This window comes from Anabrus simplex, chromosome 1 (assembly GCF_040414725.1).
Source record: "Anabrus simplex isolate iqAnaSimp1 chromosome 1, ASM4041472v1, whole genome shotgun sequence".
In the NCBI taxonomy this organism is placed as follows: domain Eukaryota; kingdom Metazoa; phylum Arthropoda; class Insecta; order Orthoptera; family Tettigoniidae; genus Anabrus; species Anabrus simplex.
In genome coordinates this window covers 1,674,563,880-1,674,584,100 of record NC_090265.1, presented here as the reverse complement: position 1 = coordinate 1,674,584,100, position 20,221 = coordinate 1,674,563,880, and the positions used below count along the sequence as shown (strand labels likewise).

Genomic DNA, 20,221 nt, shown 5'->3' with positions numbered 1-20,221 from the left:
ACGACATTGCAAAGTAAATTAAGTTCTAGGCTAAGTGTTTCAGATGATAGAACATTTCCTGGGCCAAGTTCGCGAATTCGATCCCTGCTCAGCACGGTGGAATTTGAAGGACCTCAAATACGCGGATCTCGTGCGGATGGATCGTGTTCTGGAGGTCTGTTTTCTCTCTCTCCACCCCCCCCCCCCCCACCTCCCGCCCAGGGTAGGAGCTTTCATTATTGCTTCTTCAGTTAATTATAAAAACATAAATACAGCATATGTTATAGAGGAAGAATCACGAATCTCTTGGCTTTTTTACCTCAAGAATTGAAACAGAAGAATCGATACTAGAATGAAATGATCTCTGTAGCTAAGGAGGTGCTGATCCGGCAGTTAATTCAAAAAGAGTGCTCTTACTAATGGTATAAATGTAATTCGATATACAATGTTTCTAGAGTAAACCGGGCATGGGACAGTGGCATTCGTCGGTAGAAAATTATAGTTCATCACAAAGTTCCCAGGACTTTCGGAAGATATAGTTTGGCAGGTATTAAATTCTTCTGGATATAGGAACTCTGAGAGATGAAACAGTTAATGCAGACTAGGTAACTGTTTTGGTCAAGGAATCGTCTTGTAACCTCTTCAGAGTTAACCTCAAGACCTACTCTCGCTGTCCATCGCCAGTTCTCGAGACACGTCGCGTCGGTGGAAGGAGTAAACTAGAATATAAACTGCAAGGTTCGTTTGCCAGAAGTGTTCTGAATTATAATCTAGTGCCGCGTCTGAATGGAAGCAACAGTTCGTCGCGTATTTATAGCCCATGCCAGTCTCTAACGTCACGACCGAGGTGTTGTGACAATTTGCTACACAGTTTCTTCTCGGCTCAACTCGGTATGTTACAGGTCAGGCTTAGCAACGGAAGTTCGGGAGGTACAGGTCAGGCTTAGGAACAGAAGTTCGGGAAGGAGAGGTTTAAACGCGAAGGGAGTTTAATATGCCATTTTATATTCTTTCCAGGCTTTATATTTCCGCTTTCTCGATATATTGTGTTCTTTGAGTTTTGGAGTGTGGTTGTGACCCTTGGTATAGTTTTACTTGAACGAGTGCGCACTTCGAATTTTAAGTTTTGATCTAAATTAATCGTCCTGATACTTCAAATGGGCTTTTACCTATAAGGACCGGTTCTACCACCTACGGGTAAAGTAGCGCGTAACTTGCCCTCCGCGTAAAAGGATATTTCCGTCGACCCCTCCAAAGTAGCGCTATCGGCAGCATAAATCGCAGTTAACCCTGCGCGTAATTTATCTCTCAGTTAGAGGTCCCGATAAGACTTTACCTGCCGGGCAAGTTTTGAGAGCTGAACATTATTAGCTGTATTTCTGGTGACATATAGCTTAAATTAGCCTAGTACTGTACATTGGTAAAAGCAAGATACCGTAACAGTGATCGATAATGTATTGCAGGATTTTGAACATAATGCTTCCCTTGAGTTGCAACGGTCACACCAGCCTCTCGCATCGACTGCGCCGGGGGCACATTTTATACGTCAAGCTTTCGCAAAGATACTCTGCAAGGATATAAAATCAAAACCTATTTGGAAATCATCTCAAATGGACTTTAATTTTCTAATTTTTTAATATTCAGACTCCAGGTATTAAGTTCGTATATGTAACTCTATTACCCCAAGCGTTATCGTAGCGTTATGGCTAACGCGCTCGCTTCATATGATGAGGTAAGCAGGTTCGAGTCTTCCTTATGCCGAATATTCTTTATTTTCATTATTAGTGTTTTTATTCATCTGTATGCCTCTTCATGCGTCCTTGTGTTAATAAAATATTTCATTGAAATGTTTGACACTATTCTGTCTACTGGGAAAATGATTGGGCCGATGACGTTCGATGTTAGGCCCCATTAAACAACAAGCAAGCATCAGGGAAAATGATTTATGTGTGTGCTACTTATAGAACGCGATGTTATGATTAATTCCAATCATTATAGTAGTAAAGCATATATCATACAGGACTGTCACCCAGGTAGCAGATTTCCTATCAGTTTTTACCTAGTCTTCTCGTAAATTATTTCAAAGAAATTGGAAACTTTTCCATTCCCGAATTCCTCTTACTATGGATGGATATTTACCCCGATTGGTTCTTTACATTTACGGTATCTTCCAACTCTATCCTCTATTAGAATGAAATACATTATCAATAAATGGAAGCATGTGGAATTAAACGAGGTCACAGAGCTAGTTGCAAATAGAGGATCGTGGAGATACTTAATCAATTCACAGAAGCCTGCAGATAGAATGCTCAAAGGCAATAAGTCCATGAGGAAGATGTGTGTGTGCGAGGAGGGATCAGATATGAACGGGATTTAATTTTTTATGTAAATTCATTTATTGAAATACACAAGGCAATTTATTTTTTCCACATAGTTTCCTGCTTTGGAAATGCATTTGTCCCAGCATATGGGCTGCTTTTTGATGCCCTCATCGTAAAAAGAACAGGGTCGTGTCACCAAGCAGTTGCGCAGGTAGTATTTCACACTCATCTTCAAATAATTGCCCTCCTAGAGCTTCCTTAAGCGGTCCGAACAGAGAGAAATCACAGGGCAATAAGTCCGGGCTGTAAGGAGGATGAGCCAAGTGTTGTCCAGTGTATTTCCTGTAGCTTGGAGACAGAGCTGCAGTATGGGGTCGCGCATTGTCTTGGATCACCTGTCGAACCTGTTGGTCTCGTCTTTCGCGGCGATATGCAACCCTCGCCTTGTTCAACAGCTCACCGTAGTAAGCAGTAATGTCTTTAACCGCATGAATGTTTTCGTCTGTAATGCTGATCCTAGGACGGCGATAGTGTTGCTGATTTTCCCACACGTTCTCGCCCTTCCTTGAACTTTTTATGCCAGGCAAACACACGCGTCCTTGACAATGTCTGGCAAATTTCCGCCGCTGTAACTCCTTCACGAACAATAAATTTTATAATTATGCGTTGCGCAGTGGAGGGGTGCACCTGTTGCTCCGACATAGTGAGCGTTACTGACGGAACGGTGGGAAATATCTAACAGCACGCTATCCCCACTCCTCATGGTCCCGCCTAAGCATAGCAGAAGCGCGGGGCTCGTCCTACCAACTGTTGACTTTCAGGAACAAGAATCCCGTTTGTTTTTGATCGACCTTCGTATATACGTATATGGAAGCGTGTAAAAGACAGTTAAGAACAACGGCAGGGAACGACGAAGGAAACCTGCATACCTTCTATTACGGAGCGAGCGACTTGACCTATCTACTACGAGAATACTTTCCAAAACGCTACCTTCCATGACAACGTACGAAAATGTAATCTCGAGATTTTAATCTTAATTAGGCATTGATTTTGAAGTTCGTATATTAAAATCGCATACGCTTGACAGAAATAACTCTTAAAGACTCCCCTTACTAGGCTTTATGGTGATAATCAGCACATGCACGCACAGGAAAATAGACAATCGAAATGAGCTTCAGACATCTAACGATAGATAGCACCTCGCTCGTAAGCGAGAAGTCGCTGAAAATCAGTCTATCCAACCCCGTATATCGGTGTCTAGCTCCGGGTAGCTACCTAGTGCTTGCGAGAAGGTGATTGTTCGCAAGCCTAAGTACCAGCTGATTTACACCACAAGGTAGTTTACCTCCCGTGCAGCTGCCAGCCAGTTTACCAGCAGATGTTCGAACCGGCCCCAAGTCGCATAAAGTACATATCGTTCATGCTAAAGTGTGTGTCCAACCCTTGTCCCATTTCTCTTGGAGGTTGGGTATGAAGCGAGATGATTCTTCGTAATGAATGTTTACGATCGGTTGCCTTCCTGGCATCAACATCTTAAGAAGTGTTACGAGAGATGGAATGTATGTCGTGATCTGTGATGGTAAGAAGGGAGAAGGTGAAGCCCTGGTGCCGGCACATCGCCTACGCCTATCGAATAGTACTAAGTCGTCTCTTCAAGGCTTAACGTCCTCATTCGACGGACTAATCACCATCAATAGCGTCATGTGCCCTCACTCCATATGAACACTGCGGAGAGGTTTTGAATTGAATCCAGGCTTTTGCCACGCAGTCTATTAATTAGAAATTGTATACCACCACCTCTCTCCCACCCTGCCGGTCAACATTTTTTCTACCGACAGGACTCGAACAGACTAACCACGGTGTCAAACCATATAGACTTGACGCCTTAACGATCATGGCCACTAGCTGGCTGCTAATTAGAATGTGTAAAATTAGCTAACCGAACCAACATGCAGATAGCGTTCTCTATCGTTCTAGTGCCAGGCCTATAGGTAACAGGATTATCACAAAGAAGAAACAAGGCTACTGTACTAACTCAACCGGTGAAATACCGGACGCTATTCGAAGCCTTTGGATTCACGTCCCAACGGTATCTGATTGGCCATTTGAGCATTGTTGACACAGAAATTTTGTCTGATTCTCTACGGGGTCGGGTATGAGGTGGGATGAATGTGTGGCGGGTTTTTATGACCGGATGCCCTTCCTGACGTCAGCCTCATCAGAGGAGTTAGAGATGAAATGGATGACATATGATAGTAGGAAGGGTGAGGGCGAAAGCCGGTGTCCGCACATAGCCTACTAATGTTGAATAGCACCAAGGCTTAACTCGCCGTCCGACGGATGAATTACCATCAACAAAGTCTTATACCCTCACTCTATATGAGCACCGCGGAGAAGTTTGGGATTTAACCAAGTGTCAATTTCAATGCTTCGTCCGTTGTTCCTTCTTCCTCAAATATTCCTTCATCTCCTCACTAGGCTTCCTCTTCCTCTCCTCGGACAATTTTGTGCCTGTTTTCTTTCCCTCCCGACTTTGGAATCCTTCCATTTTTAACACTTAAAATCTCTCTCTCTCTGTGTTGCTTCTTCCCTCATTATTATTATTATTATTATTATTATTATTATTATTATTATTATTATTATTATTACAAACTCATCAACCTCTTCAGTAAGCACTCACAAGACTGCTTGCTTTATTAAGCTGTAGGGAGGGCATAATGGCTGAGTGCCATAGTCGCACCTTTTTCTCCAAAACAGCCGTGGTTTGAATCATTTCAATACCTATGTGCGTCATTCCTGAAATTACAGATCACGTCCAGAATTCCATGTAAAACTGCTGATCCCATAGTTAATAAATAGAATATCAAGCCAGACAAAACTCTGGCTTGCTTATTTTTTATTTTGATTTGTTGGCTCTTAATACACGGCGGTCAAAAGAAAAAAATCTTCCGCTGTTTTTCCCACACCCTGATAGGGTCACAAGTGCAAACTGTCACTCCGCTGTTTTTCCCACACCCTGATAGGGTCACACGTGCAAACTGTCACACAAGCAGTCTTACGTCTGGATGCCCTTCTTGACACCAACCCCACATGGAGGGATTAATTCGTAATTCTTGTTTCTGTGGTGGTTGGTAGTGTGATGTGCTGTGTATATACGACCGGGTGTGTATATGGATAAAAACAAATGCCCAATTCCCAAGTCGGAGGAGTTAGTCGGGAATCGAAACAAGAACCCTCTGAATTGAAGGCAAGAGTGCTGACCATTTCAGCCAAGGAACCTGATATATTGTAATGATATAAAAATTAATAAATTCAATCATGATCTAATTGAACATGTATTTCAGAAACTTATTTTTTCCGAAGTGTTTTTTTCCCGTCATTTCTTCTCTGAAGCTATGCATTAAAATACATTTGCATTAGTGAATTTTTGGTTGCCACCCGAATAGTTGGTAACGAAAGTAGACCGGGAGAAATTGATAGCAGGATATTTATCACTTGCAAACGTAAAGAATAAAAAAGACCTTATAAACCAGTAGGAACTGGTGGCAGAATTTCTCGATAGCTTCATAGACCTTCATGCAGATGGGCACTTTGCCAGTAATGTATTTGATAATGTTGAGTTAGGGTAAAAGCCATCGTTTGAAGTTGACCAAATGTGTGGTATTTCTTATTTAACCTTTTGTTTTGTATGTTAGTTGGAGCTAAATTGATCAATTACATTTGAAGCCATGCCCTCCATTAATTTTTAGTGAATTATCTCAATATACAAGTAATATTTAAGAGCTGCAGAACAAGATGAACTTACGATTTTCGTAATTTCCTAAGAGTTGATTCTATTCAAGTCATTTTTAGAAATGCCAAATTTGCTTTCATTTTCGTTTGAAGAATTAACGCCTTAAATTGTTACATCGCGCGAATGTGTGTAAATGTTGTCTCGCCAGTACAAGGTAAGTGTGAAGATATTTCTAGGCTTTTTTCATACCTTTGTGCAATATTGTATTCTGTTAGTAATTTTGTTTTACTAGTCTTGTTATAGTGTGTGTTGTGTGACCAGCTTCTTCCATTTATTGGTTATTAGGTAGTGTTTGTTATTGTATTCAACTAATCAAATCCCTCTGTGGGGTCAGTCGTATCTAGGTCTTCGGATACCTAAATCTCGGGTTCAAACCCGTCAGAGATGAGTGGGTTTTTGAAGGGCGAAGAGATCGATTCGACACTCCCTGGAACCTGATATGTTGTAATAATATAAAAATTGAAAGACGTATAAGCGATCTCTGGTGACACACTTGGTGTTTACCCGACAAAATTCATTAAAATTCAGCCGTCGACGCCCATGAGAGATCCGGTTTCCATGTAATAGGCTTAAAGTAAAACACATCGAAATTGAGATCAGACGGCTAAATGGAGTCAGATTAAAATGCTTGCAAACGGTAGGCAGCATTATTAAAACATTATTATTATTATTATTATTATTATTATTATTATTATTATTATTATTATTATTATTATTAAATTATAATTTTACACCGAGCGAGTTGACCGTGCAGTTAAGGTCGCGTAGTTGTGAGTTTGCATTTGGAAAATAGTGGGTTCGAATCCCACCATCTGCAGCACTGACGATTTTGCGTGGTATCCCATTTTCACACCAGCCAAATGCTGGAACTGTGCCTAAGGCCACGGCTGCTACCTTTCCAATTTTAGCCATTTCCGATCATGCATTCGGTAATAATAATAATAATAATAATAATAATCGCATGGCCTCAGCTGCCATGTGCAGACATTTCAAATTGACGCCGTCTGGCTGTCCGTCCGTCAATTTCGACGTTCTGTTGTACTCTAGGCCTACTAGAGGGTCGGCCGAGTAAACCGAAACTCTCTCGGGCGTCTATCGCGGAGATTTAATAAATTTTGTCGGGCAAACACCAAATGTGTCACCAGAGAGCTTTTATTTTAATAATAGCATTACTATAATCGTATTCTTAAAATGAGACTTTTCTTTCTCTTGTTAGAATATTTTTCTTTCTTCATTTTCAGCTTGCACGGTGTTTGTATCTGTAACCTTACCACATTAGGGAAACCAAGGAAATCTACAGGGCACTGATGAGTCAAAATACATCAGTAGGAATTGAGTCAGTTTTCAAGTTCACTCAAGAATTAAACATGTGGGATTCATTATCACTTTCTTGACTGACTAGTCAGCTTTCATTAATGCTATGCAGGCATTGCAGTGCTGGAGGGTGGTTTTATATTTTCAAAAGTGCCGTTCAAAGAAGTAGCCCCATATAACTCTATATACTCACTAATTCAAATTTCATAAAACGGCTACAACAAATCGTATTGGATTGAGATGGCGATGGTAAGATTTGGCAGGATTTCTTCAGCACCGTCACTGTAGTCTCGTCTATGGCAGGATGGCGAGCCGAATCTCTTTCTAAAAATTTAAAAAAAAAACCTGGGATCCACGGTTACACCTAGCTTCGTGTTAAGTGGAGTATGGTATGCTATCATGCGTCATCCGAGTTGATCCATTCACAGCAAGGCAGGATATTTCCTCATCTACTGCCCAGCCCTTCTTCCTCAGGGTGTCGGCTATCTTTGACCTTACAATGTAGTAACGTGTTCCAAATGAGCATTCCACCGTCGCACTGGCCCTAGACGTGAGCCATTGTTTTTGTCTTCGGGCAGCCATGTCTGGATCTGGTACCGTCCAAGGACCGATCAGGAATGACTCGAACTGCTTTTTCTTCTTTTTTTTTCGGGGGGGCCCCCGAAGCCCGCTCCCCCCGCGTGACCAACGACTCAATCTACATGGCCTCCGACATGCTATTATTTCTAAGAAGAAGAAAGAGATAGCAGGGAAGAGTGGGAAGTGATACAAGGAGTATCTGCCTGTTTCCATGTCAGACATGCTACCAGGCGAGATTGTATTAGGTATATGGTGTTGAAGTATGGTATTGAAGGGTCAGGGAAAAACCACATAGGCAGAAAGAAGAAAGAGCCTACATGTAAAACCTGACATCTTGTGATAGCACATCCAAGGATGTGGGCTGGAAAAAGACCAGAGGTTGTGTTAGTTAGGAACAGGTAACATGCACAATACATAAACCAATTCCTTGCCATTCCATCACCTGGGGATCAGTCCGTCTGGGCACTACTGTGACTAGCACGGTCCTTGCCGGCTGCGGAGCCATGCGTCGAGTACCACTAGGGCCTGTCGCACGACTCCACCTCCTTGGGGTACCTCGTACCCAGTCTCCGATCCCGGAGAATGAGGCCAGGCCCGCCGAGGCGGGGGCCTCCTGGAAAGGGGTGGGTCATGGCGCCGGGCCTCCTTCCTCTCTGCCCGCGCCATGGCCCGGTAGACAGGGCAACTGCGATGGGAGGCCGGGTGGCCCCCCCCGAGCAGTTGGCGCACACCGGCGCGTCTCTAAGTGTTGCGCAGGCCGTGTAGTAGTGATCACCACCACAGCGGTTGCACCTCACCTCGAGCCCACAGCTGACCTGACGGTGGCCCCACCTCAGACAGCGGAAACACTGCAAGAGCTGCTGAGGGGGACGTTTCACTCTCACCTGACTGCCGCTACCCGCTGAGGTCCTCTCCTGATTGGCTCCTCGGTTGACTGCTGTCCTGGGAGCAGTCCTGGGTTGCGGCTTGGCGGTCCTCTCCTGGTGAGCCAGCGTCGCCTTATGTTTCCTGGTGCGGCGTCGTCTTCTTCTCCTTCCCGGGGGTTGCTTCTCGGCGGGGGAAGAGGCCTCGTCCTGGTGACCCTCCTCCCGGCCTGGTGACCCCAGGGTGGCTGATGGCTCCGCTGCGTCGCCATCTTCTTCTTTCCCCTGGCTGGCGGCGGCGGTGGCGTCGGTCGGTCCCAAGGGTTGCTTCTCGGCTGGGGAGGAGGCCTCGCCCTGGTGGCCCTCCTCCCGGCCTGCTGACCCCAGGGTAGCTGCCGGCTCCTCTGCGTCGCCTTCTTCTTCTTTCTCCTGGCTGGCGGCGGCGGTGGCGTCGGTCGGTGCTAACACTCGACTGCGTTCCCTGTCCTGGGGGGCGCACATCGAGGTCTGCAACTCGACAGACGTGCAGGCAGGCTGGACCTGGGCAGCAGTATCAGTACGCCAGGGGGCGTCCTTCTCCACCGCTGTGCTGCTCTCCACCAACACGGGCGCGTTCCTGGTTTGCGCCCGGGTAACAGGCCCTTCCTGGTAGGCCTGCGTCTGCGACCACTTCGCCCTGGTTGTCGCCTTGTTGGTCTGCGTGTACTTCGTGGAGTACAGCTTTCCAACTGGAGTCGCGCCGTCGCGGCGCTCGGGAGCGCCGCCGTCGTCCTCGGTCGTTGGCTCCGTCTGCGAGGCTGCCTCCTGGTAGCCCGAGACGTCCAGGTGCTCCCTGAGTCCTGGTAGTCGGGCAACCTGGAACTGCTGGAACGCGCGCTCCTCGTAGATCCTGTAGCTGGCTGCGTCGTTAGGGCGGATGATGATCGCCCAGGAAGCAACCATAATGCCGATGATCGGCAGGAGTGGCTCGCCGATGTACTCCGCAGTCGCATTCAGGTGGTCGAAGACGCGCAGCGTCCCCTGGTAGTCGCTTTCCCCCGGCCGGTTGAACACCACCAGTCCCGGGCGTTCATAGCTGGGGACATCCGCCGTGTCGAGCGCGTCCAGTAGCTTCTCGACGGCTCCCTGGTAGTCGTAGTCGACCAGTCTCACTGGTAGGGTCGGCTTCTCCATCTTGGTCCTCCTGTAAGATAACCTGAAACAGAAGAAAGAGCGAGCACTGAGAAGTGCTACAGCTCAGACAATGCTCCTTCGAAAATGTACTAATAAGTACAAGTGCCTGGCTGATACTTGAAAAGTACAGAGCGCCTGGCAAGGAGAGAGAGAGCGCAGCGAGAGGCACGTATGTCCTTTCACTACGGCAGTCAGCTCGTCCTTAACTCGAACTGCAGCATCATGTGCATTCATCTTTAAACACGTCACCCTCTCGAAGTAGACAACCCGCTCTTGTTATATATTTACTCGTTAGCCTCCGGCACTGCGATGTTCGTTGCTATCCCCTTAACCTCTTCCAGACATGGATATCCAAGCTACAAATTCGCGGTTACACAATCCTTGCCGGAATTTGATCACAGATGACTCATTTCTGATGGAGGGGGAAAGTCGGGGCGATCACATGAAGTTCTTCACTCCTTCACCAACATCCTTACTTCATTTACGTGTATATTGTCAGCTTTCATTAATGCTATTCAGGCATTGCAGTGCTGGAGGGTGGTTTCCCATGCAACCCCACTGTCGGCAGCACCCAAGCCGGTACCTTAAGGCCTCTGATTTTTCTTCCCGAATGCAACATACTCTTGGAATGTCAACTAATAAAAGCGTCTCTCTAACACAACTTCGAATAATCTTGTGTATGTCCGCTTAAAAAAAAAAAATTTAAAAAATCCCCTGGTGTTGATGGCAGGTTTTCAGAATCTTCTCTAATTTATATTATAATCCTTTCTGGGTCAAAACAGCTTTCTTCTTTAAACATTACTCCCGAATGTTTAATAGTATCTTACGGTTCCTTTTGCCTTTATATACGATTGATAATTCAAGAAAGGGCCTTCCCGCCTTTCTGTAATAGCTGACCTTTAGTTACATCGCCATCACTTATCCCTGCGCAGCATCCATCGAATTCACAATAATTACTGTGTCATCTGCAAAAGGATTTGTTTAGGTTAGGTGAAATTTCAAAACCAAACGTGTCGGTTATCTCTTTCCCTGATAAATCTTCGAGGATGAAATCGACTGATAGGTTGAAAATAAACACAGGAAGAGGATCACAGGTAAATGTTGAGATAACTTTAAGACCTGAATCCTGGTGTAGTTACCTTTAGACAAACTGTGACTGCCCCAAAGGCTTGTTTGGATAGGCTGAGAATAAGAATACATAGAGGCATCAGTCTGCAGACAAGAACACGATTAAGTCAAGTATAACACTTTTACCATTATAGTACCGTTAACCGGCGAGTTGGCCGTGCGATTGGGGTGGGGGGTTCAATTGTGTGCTTACATTCGGGAGATAGTGGGTTCGAACCCCACGGTCGGCAGCACCCGAGCCGGTACCTTAATTAAAGCTACGGCCACCATAAGATCTGTGTGTGTGTGTGCGACGTAAAGCAAACTGTAAACAAGATACTACTGTAATAGCAACTTCTGGCTCGGTGAGGAGAGCAACGGGAAACTACATCACGCCTCATTTCCCTAGCACGCCTCTTCAGTGATGCCTAGGCCATCTATGACAGCTGATGGCGGAGCTGTTGAGGATCCAGCGAGCCTTAGGGCTGAAGACGGTACACTGCACGGCTTCAGTTTCGTCTGTTTTTCATTCATACTCCGATTAAGTTAGCAATTCTTAATATGATCAGAGCCCTGCACGGGTGAGTTTGTATTTTGGCGGATACAAACTGTATGGCAGTGCGGATAATTTTGGTGATAATTTCTAAATGACGTTTATTGATTTTCACTCGGGTATACTCTTGTTTTTGCTTGTGACCCTTGCTAGGGGTGTGGGAGAATGGTGATATATAGTGAGCCGTAAATCTGACCTTGGCTTGGCTCCTGCCCGCAATTAATGCAAGGAAGGAACAAAGATCAGTGCGTCGATAGTTGTCGCAAGAGGAAATCTCTCATAAACCTGTGACTGTAGGGGTTCTGGTGCCAGGTGTCAGGTCTATTGTATTATGTTAACAGTTTCAATACCTTGGGTGTAATATACTGTAGTTAAATGTTTACAATATCCGCGGATAGCAATTCGCGGATGCGGATATTATTTTGTACATCCGCGGAGGGCTCTAAATATAATTGCTGTATCACTGCGATTTACATCTTCTGCCTGATCTTCTATTTCCTCGTTGATATTTATATTGGTGTTCTGAAGTGAGCGTTCTGTAGAGGACTTCACTTTCCTCTGAAGATTTCTTGCAGATTTTGCTTGCTTCTTAAACATCATAATTGAAACCTACATATGAAATCGATGAAATAAGACCATTATGAATCTTCCACTCGTCATTTTACGTCATCTGTATTTTACATATGATTTCCGAGCATGCCACTATTCGGCAGAGTAGCTGTTGGCAGTACTTCAATCTCGGAAGTCATTAAATTATCACGTGTCAGTGTGGGAGATGAAATATAACTGCAATATGTCATACCACCAACAGTCTACACTGTATATGGTTGGCGGCGCAGATTGCAACCCAACATTCAGACAATAACTACAGTATACAGTAAATCACCACGTTCGGTAGTAATGGGGCGGCGGGGGGGGGGGGATATTTTGGTTACTCTCTTAGGGACCATAGTTGCGTTGCAAGGCTTTTTATACAGTGACGAAGGTATGTTAGATCTAACGTGAAGCGTGAAATGTCCCAGTTAATATTAACTGTACCAAAATTTTTTACAAGTTTTGTAAAGAATAATTCCCAATTTTTATGTTCAATATCCATGATTATTAGAATTTTCATAAACTTCGTAAACGTTAGTTCTGTTTCTCCTTCCTGGCCACTCTCCCTGTTTCTCGGGGTAGGCGTATGATGCCAGCCGTATGTGGAGGGATGTAATCCTATTGAATATTTCTGTGGTGGTTAGTAATTTGATGTGTGTAGATGACGTGTATTGAGACTAGGGAATTCGATCCCGGCCCTTATTTCTAATCCAGGTATTTCGGGATTACATTTGGTCAGTCCCGGGATCCCGGGATTGAAAGTTACAAAAAAAAAAAGATATTCTCATAGAAATCAGCTGTTTAATCAGAAAATCAAAATTTAGACAAAAACATTTTATGGTATACACCTATTTAATCTAATCACTCTTAACTAATCAGACTTAGTCAGACTAACCGGATTTAACATCACTCAGTCTCTATGTTAAAATTATTCTTTTCCAAGAATCATTGAGATCTCTTTAAACTTACATAAAGTTAAAAAACCCTTATATAACAAACTATGCAAATAAACTTTAGAAATTAACAACAATCTCTCTGAACATAGACTAAATAGACGACTTTCATGTAACAATATAATAAGTAGGTAGAAAGTTTCTTAGCAAAAAGTATTTAAAAATAACATTAACCAGTCACATTCCTCGTAAATATAACGAAAACTAATTTAATAGCAACATTCTAGTTTGAATTGCGAAAATATATGAGAAATAACAACGCATTCAGTGTCTCATCACCAAACCTGCTTCTCAATTTGTTGCACATATATGCAGCTGTTGAGAAAGCGCGTTCAGGTTCGATGGAAGTTGGAGGAATCGTTAGTAAATACTTATAAGCCTACTCTAGGTTATAGCTCCGAGTAGAATTTGAAGACTCGTATAGGTTCATTTCTTTCTTAACAATTCTGGAAAATTCATTTTCATTTCATGCTTCAGGAGACATAATTTTCATGCTGTTTTCTATTTCCAGCTGAAGTTTTTCTTTGAGCGTCAAATCACTTTTTTTCTGTATTTGTATGCTCGACTTGCATATTTTGTTCTTCCTCTTCGTCTTTTTACCATTTAATCTCTCAATTAAAGAAACAATGTGTTTTTTTATCAGGACTTTGCTCAGGCTTGAAAATGTACGCTTTATTTCATCATCGAACGCCAACGCCACATTGTCACTATGAGGATTTTGTAGGTAGCATGATACGCCACTCAACTCATTTCTTCGGCGTTCTTTCATGCGCTTTTGTAAATGTATCTTGAATTTAGAAGCCAACTCGGAGCTATTGTCATTTAACTGCTTAAAAAGAAACTGTAGGGCAGCACCAGTTGTGCATAAATACGCATCAGTGCGACAGAGTGCTTGTACAGTTAATTTGACTGGAGCCAAGACTTTAATGATTTCATCGATGAGCTCGAAATCGGACTGTTCCAACTGCACTGGATTATTCAGAGCTATAAGCGCCTTTTTGACGCTAAATTTCAAGAAGGCACGAACTCATCTCACTCACACGGGAGAGGTAATGTACCAATGCACGCAATTGTGGTCAGACTTTCACGCACAAAGAGGATGAACTCATGCGCTAAACGAGAACAGGCATTTACACACCGAAAAGACGCATAAATAACGCGCTGAGAGTTTCGCTTCACGCAGTCTATTTTGCAAATTTTTTAAAATGATGTCAATCCCGAAAATCCCGGGATCCCGAAATCAATGGGATTGAAAAGCGGTCGGGATCCCGGGATCGAATCCTCTAATTGAGACGAACATAAATATCCTAACCCCGAGCCATAGGAATTGATACACAGTTAAAATCTCCGACCTAGTCGGGAATTGAAATAGGGGCCTTCTGTCCCAAATGCCACTACGCTGACCACTTATCCAAGGAGCCGGACAGTACATACTTTCATACTGAGTACTGGGGAATACATATATATGGGTAACTTTACCCAAAAAATGTATTTTGTTAACATGATAAATGTAATTTCCAATTTTCTATATCTGATATATTTTTATCATACAACCATAATCATGGAGACCTTGCATTCTATTTTTTATTGCTTAGTCTATCAGCGGTGAGCATCGTTAACGTGTAAAAATTGTTCGGCGATCATGGTAACGAATTGGCGATGGTGGTGGCGGTTGATGTTCTTTTTATAAGCTGCCTAATTGTATGGTCATTGGCCCCTATTAATCAGGCAGATGACCATAATACTTGAGGGTGGGAGGAGTGTTTGAAATCCTAAGCCTGGAAGTCCGTAATGTCGCCGAACACGAAGAAATACGACCTATAATGTTCAAAGCCCCCGCAAAAAACTTGACCAGTGATAACAGGGCACAGGCTGTTCAGGTGAGATGTCTGCTGCCACCAGTCTCCATTAGGAGTCATTGCTATTGCAATTCGATCAGCTAACCCATCAGCGGCGGGTACACAGCAGCTAATAGAAAATACTGGGTTCAGTACCAAGTAACGAGATTGAAACGATTGGCTGTTCGAGTATGCTACGGAAATTTACTTAAATCCAGATGTATTCAGCGTGTTTCACATGGGTTGAACCTTCGAACATTATTACTAAAAGCCCATGACGACTCACTAATGGTTTTCTTTGCGGTACTTCAAGAGCTATATTTTAACCTGTGAGGTGCGAACATTTTGGACGGTTTTAACGTATGCAGTTGCGTTGAACTATACATCAAGATTCATGATAAATTACCTCCGAGGTGCGTAGTTCTAAAATCTTGGTAACATTTAGGTTTGGGGGGATTGTAAGAATGCGTTAGCCTTCATGCCTATGTGCAGAATTTTATATGGAATGTCTTGGTAAATTCATTCTTTGCACAGAAGAAGGTCTGAACGTAATTAGTGCTTTCCTAGGCCGAACATATTCAGGAACTTAAAAATTACAGTAAATTTCAGCCTTTCCAATTTTAAACATATTCTAATATTTAAAGAGCGATAACCTTTCTTGTTCAGAGAAGTCTTCTCTTTTCATTGTTTTTAAACACATCAAAGACCCAACTCGTAATAGATTGTTTCTAGTTACGTTCCGGACTTTCCGTAGTGTTTTCTTGATCGTTGATTCGTCTGAGTATTAACGGTGCCTGTGATTTACGTAAGAAATTAGCAAGGAGGCTACTGCGTTGCGCATTCTTTCTTGGAGCTCGCTTCGCGTGGTATTTTTAGTTCGGCCAGTATTTGGCAGGGGGAGGCGAGCTTAGCCAGGGTATCTTTAGTTGCATCCCTGGCTGCGTTGTTGTCACATCGCGGAGAAGTTGCGTGGGGGAGGTCAGGAGAACAGTTGTTAGTATAATTTATGTGCGTCGGTATTTTTTCGTACTTCCCTAGCGAAAAATTCTGCTCGTGTGAATTGTAGACCCTACAATGATCTGGACCGCCGCAGCATTACGTAGCGCATACGATTCTGATACTTACCCCCTGGTCAGTAGCTGTTATGTACGACGTATGACAACACCGACTTGGCACTTAATTCCCCATGAGTTCTTGTCACCTTGTCGCGGTAGTCAACAGTGGACCAGATCGGAATTGGACGTTGAGGATAGCAGGATGGCTTCGCGAACCTCTACGAGTTCAACGGCAGCAGCGCCTGCCCGTCGTCATCGGTATTCGCGTTCTACGACCTCTAGCGTGACGCAGATGCTGACAGAATCATGCTCCAGCTTGCTCCAGAGGTTGACGACACGTGTACGGGGACCTTCCGCAGTTATTGAACATCTCGGTGCAACCAGAACCCGTCTCGAGGACAAATATTCGTCTGTTCTGGACAAGTATGGACGACGACGGGAGCAACCAGAATCCGATCAGGAACCTGAACGAGGATCTGTTGTTGCACAGCCTCTAGCTAAGAGTGCTACCACAGCAAATGTTGTGTTGGCAGAAAAAGCCTACCCATTTGTGAGCGGAACTGTACAACCACGAGAAAAGACTCCATATCGTCATGGCGAATATAGATTATCTCAACACCGCCATCACCACCATCGTCATCATCATGGTCATCGCCAACAGGACAAGTTAGAAAAACATCCTCAGCAAGATTCATACAATAACAGCAGTATGGGTTATAGCCATAGGCCTCGCCATAAATCAGGTCAGTCAGAAGTGCGAACACGACATAATCCTGTGCGACCTATCAGAGTGGGAAAAAGTGAACAGGGTGAAAGAAGGCAACTTCGGCTATGTCCTGTTGAAATAGATCCTGATATTCTCAAGGAAGAACTCCAGACTGAAGATGAAGCTATCAAAGAACGTGAAGCAAAACGTAAAGAAATTCAGTCGCTCATTATGAAATATTCTGCTCTTGATGAAGCATATAGCAGACTCGGGGAGGCATCCAATACTACAGCGGTGTCAACAACTTGCACAATAGCAAACAAATATCAGCACAAACTAACTTTGAATCATGCCAGTACAACTACTGCTGCTGTGTCAACTGTAAGTAGCCTCATCCTAGTATATTAACTTTCAAACTAATTGACCCAGAGTATTTGGTATGTTTTACAAGAACCAGAGATGATTTTCTAGTGCTTTACTAGTGTTACTGATCATGAAAGCCAAGCAGTAGTTTAGGATGATGCCACACTAACCATGTGGTACAGAATCTGTTGGTTATTGATGGGGCAGCAATCGTCTTTGGCAGGCTTGATGGTCCGTTTGTGCCATAGGTTAGTTTTGTTCTAGTGGTAAGTCATTGCATTTTGGCATACTGTTGTGTCCCATCAGATTATTTCCTTTGAAACTGAGAAGTATTGCTTCGTACTGGATCAGTGTATGTGATCTGTCATATCAGTTATTTCCAGGTTTTGTTTTCTACTTGAATGTGGGAGTTGGCCTACTTGAGTAACTCGGTAGGTGAAATGAAATGGTGTATAGCTTTTAGTGCCGGGAGTGTCAGAGGACAAATTCGGCTCGCCAGATGCAGGTATTTTGATTTGACTCCCGTAGGCAACTTGCGCGCCGTGGTGATGAAATAATGATGAAGACACATACATACATGCAGCCGAACTAATCATGGTTAAATTTCCCGACCCTGCCTGGAATCGAACGCGGGACTGCTGTGACTAAAGGCCAGGACGCTAACCATTTAACCATGGAGCCGCAACTCTTTTCAGCCACACCCCCTTTGGAGATGAGCTGCATGTACCATTTCAACCACATACAAGCCCTACTACCGTTCTTAAATTTCTGGCAGTACTAGGAATCGAACCCGGGCCCCCGAGGACGGCAGCTAATAACACTAATCGTTACGCTATGGAGGTGAAAGTAGATAAATACAAATTCCAGTTATAGAGTCGGTATTAAATTTTCCTACAATACCGTGCAGGATTTTCTTCAAGCACCCATCTCCCCTCCATGTATGATCCTGTTTTCTTGGTGATATAGTAGTAGAATATTTCTTTCCCTGTAGGTGATTCACTACTATATCAGCGACACCACATATTAATGACTTGCAAAGAGGAACATTCTTTAACTGTACATTGATATATTTTTGTTATAAGTAGTATATGCGAAATGCTTGTATAGTCTTGTGCCTTTGTTTTCATTTCTCACAACTTGATAAGCCCCTTTTTAATGAGGTTTGAGCACACATTAACATGCAAAATTTATTCTAAAATATTATATAAATCCAAAACCGGTGATTTTTTTTTTTTTAAGATATCTTCATAGTTTTTATTCTTATTCTCAACTTTAGAGTTGTTAAAAATCCTCTCTTACATAGTTACACTGTTTATACAATATTACCATGTTGAATGAAGGCAACATTTACATAAGATACGGGATAGGATTATGAAATGAATAAAAACAGTTGATAGTACCGATATTGAAGATTCTCTATCTTGCATATTTAGACCTACACTGTTCAGGCTACACAGTATTAGCATGTTGAATGAAGGGCAGCATTTGCATAAGATACAGAATAGGATTTTTAAAGGAATAATAACAGTTTATAGTCTTATAGATTACAGGGCAGCATTTACATAAGATCAGTCCTTTAAACAATATAATCTTATTACTATGTTGCCTGAAACCACATCTCTTTCTTTGAATCACTTCTGTATGGTAAGACTGGCCATATGTTTTAAGTCTTTCTTGGTAATACATACGACATCAGTTTAACGAGTTGAACCCTGTGACTGTCTTCACATGCTACATCAGTCACATGGTGATCTGCCAATGTGTGAAATATTGCTGACCTTTCAGAAAAAAATTAATTAATGGCAGTACTTAGCAACAAAACGTCAGGCTGCTTCTTATTACTTAAGGAATATCCCTCTGTACCAGAAACAACCAACCTTAAATTTTTTTCAAAAATAGTAAGGACTTTCACATCTTCAGATTGTTTAATTAACCCACCCCTATTCTTGCACTCCAGGAAAGACCAACTTGCAGAAACTGAGCAATAACAATAGTCTTGCAACTCAGGAGTTACACTACTTGACAGTAATGCATTTTAACAGGTTTTACAATACAGTTTAGCGTACAACTGCGTTAATATATATAACCACCAACATAACACAAAATGGCTTCTTTGTAAACTGTCAGGCCAGTATCCAGTAATCGGGAGATAATGAGTTCGAGCCCCACTGTCGGCAACTCTGAAGATGGTTTTCCATGGTTCCCATTTTCACATCAGGCAAATGCCAGGGCTGCACCTTAATTAAGGCCACGGCCGCTTCCTTCCAGTTCCTAGGCCTTTCCTATCCCATTGTCGCCATAAGACATATCTGTGTCAGTGCGACGTAAAGCAAATAGCAAAAAAAATCTATATATAATAAACTGTCAGGGTTACAGAGTCTTAAGTTACAGGGCATTTCAAATGTCTCCAGAGGTTGTTCAGTGCTGAGAGTTTCAGAAAATTTTGAAGATCTCCATTTGAACTGAATGAAAGCATTAAGTGATTGTGCACTGAAAGTAAAACCGTTGGAATACCTTGAGGGCAAAATGGCATTCGTAACTAAGATTCTTCTCAAACTTGCCTTCATCTGAATAACATCAGGTTGTTTATTGAAAACTTTCTTGCCTCTGATACATGAAAACAGTATTTTAAGATCTTGTGAGAATCTGTAAGTTAGCAGTTAGCTAAATATATCATTTTCTCTAGTCTGTAAATCTACTGCTAACAATTTCAGACTCAGTGGAAACAACAAATCCTAATGCAAACATTTTTCTTCTCTGGGTTATCAGTAGCTGACTGTCGGATCTTCAAACCTAGGAGATAATTGAGTCATCTGTTATCTTTATCATCATAATTAAATTATATCTTGAAATGGGCATTTTAAAGCCAGTAACATAGGGATTTTTGGAATTCATTAAGTCAAAAAGCCTATCAAAAATCTGTATAAACCAAATGGTACCACCAGAATCTAAAAAAATTATCATACCTAAATGCTTTAAGAAAAGGACAGCATCAGAAACTGATGATCTCAAGGTTTGTGCAGCTATTTT

The 20,221-nt window shown here is 42.9% G+C and overlaps 1 protein-coding gene across 6 annotated transcripts in view; it reads left to right on the top strand.

The window, feature by feature from the left end:
• Positions 1 to 20,221, top strand: part of LOC136858677 (serine/threonine-protein kinase Doa) — a 283,440-nt gene that overhangs the window by 136,263 nt on the left and 126,956 nt on the right. The window contains exon 1 of one of the 6 annotated variants that reach the window (XM_067138395.2): positions 16,002 to 17,209. The exons of 4 other annotated variants lie outside the window; for them this stretch is intronic. In XM_067138395.2, coding sequence (XP_066994496.1) covers positions 16,142 to 17,209 — 1,068 coding nt within the window. In that variant the 5' untranslated portion in view covers positions 16,002 to 16,141. Of the gene's footprint in view, positions 1 to 16,001; positions 17,210 to 20,221 lie in introns of those variants that run through there. One more of the 6 variants, XM_067138396.2, reaches the window with a different exon arrangement.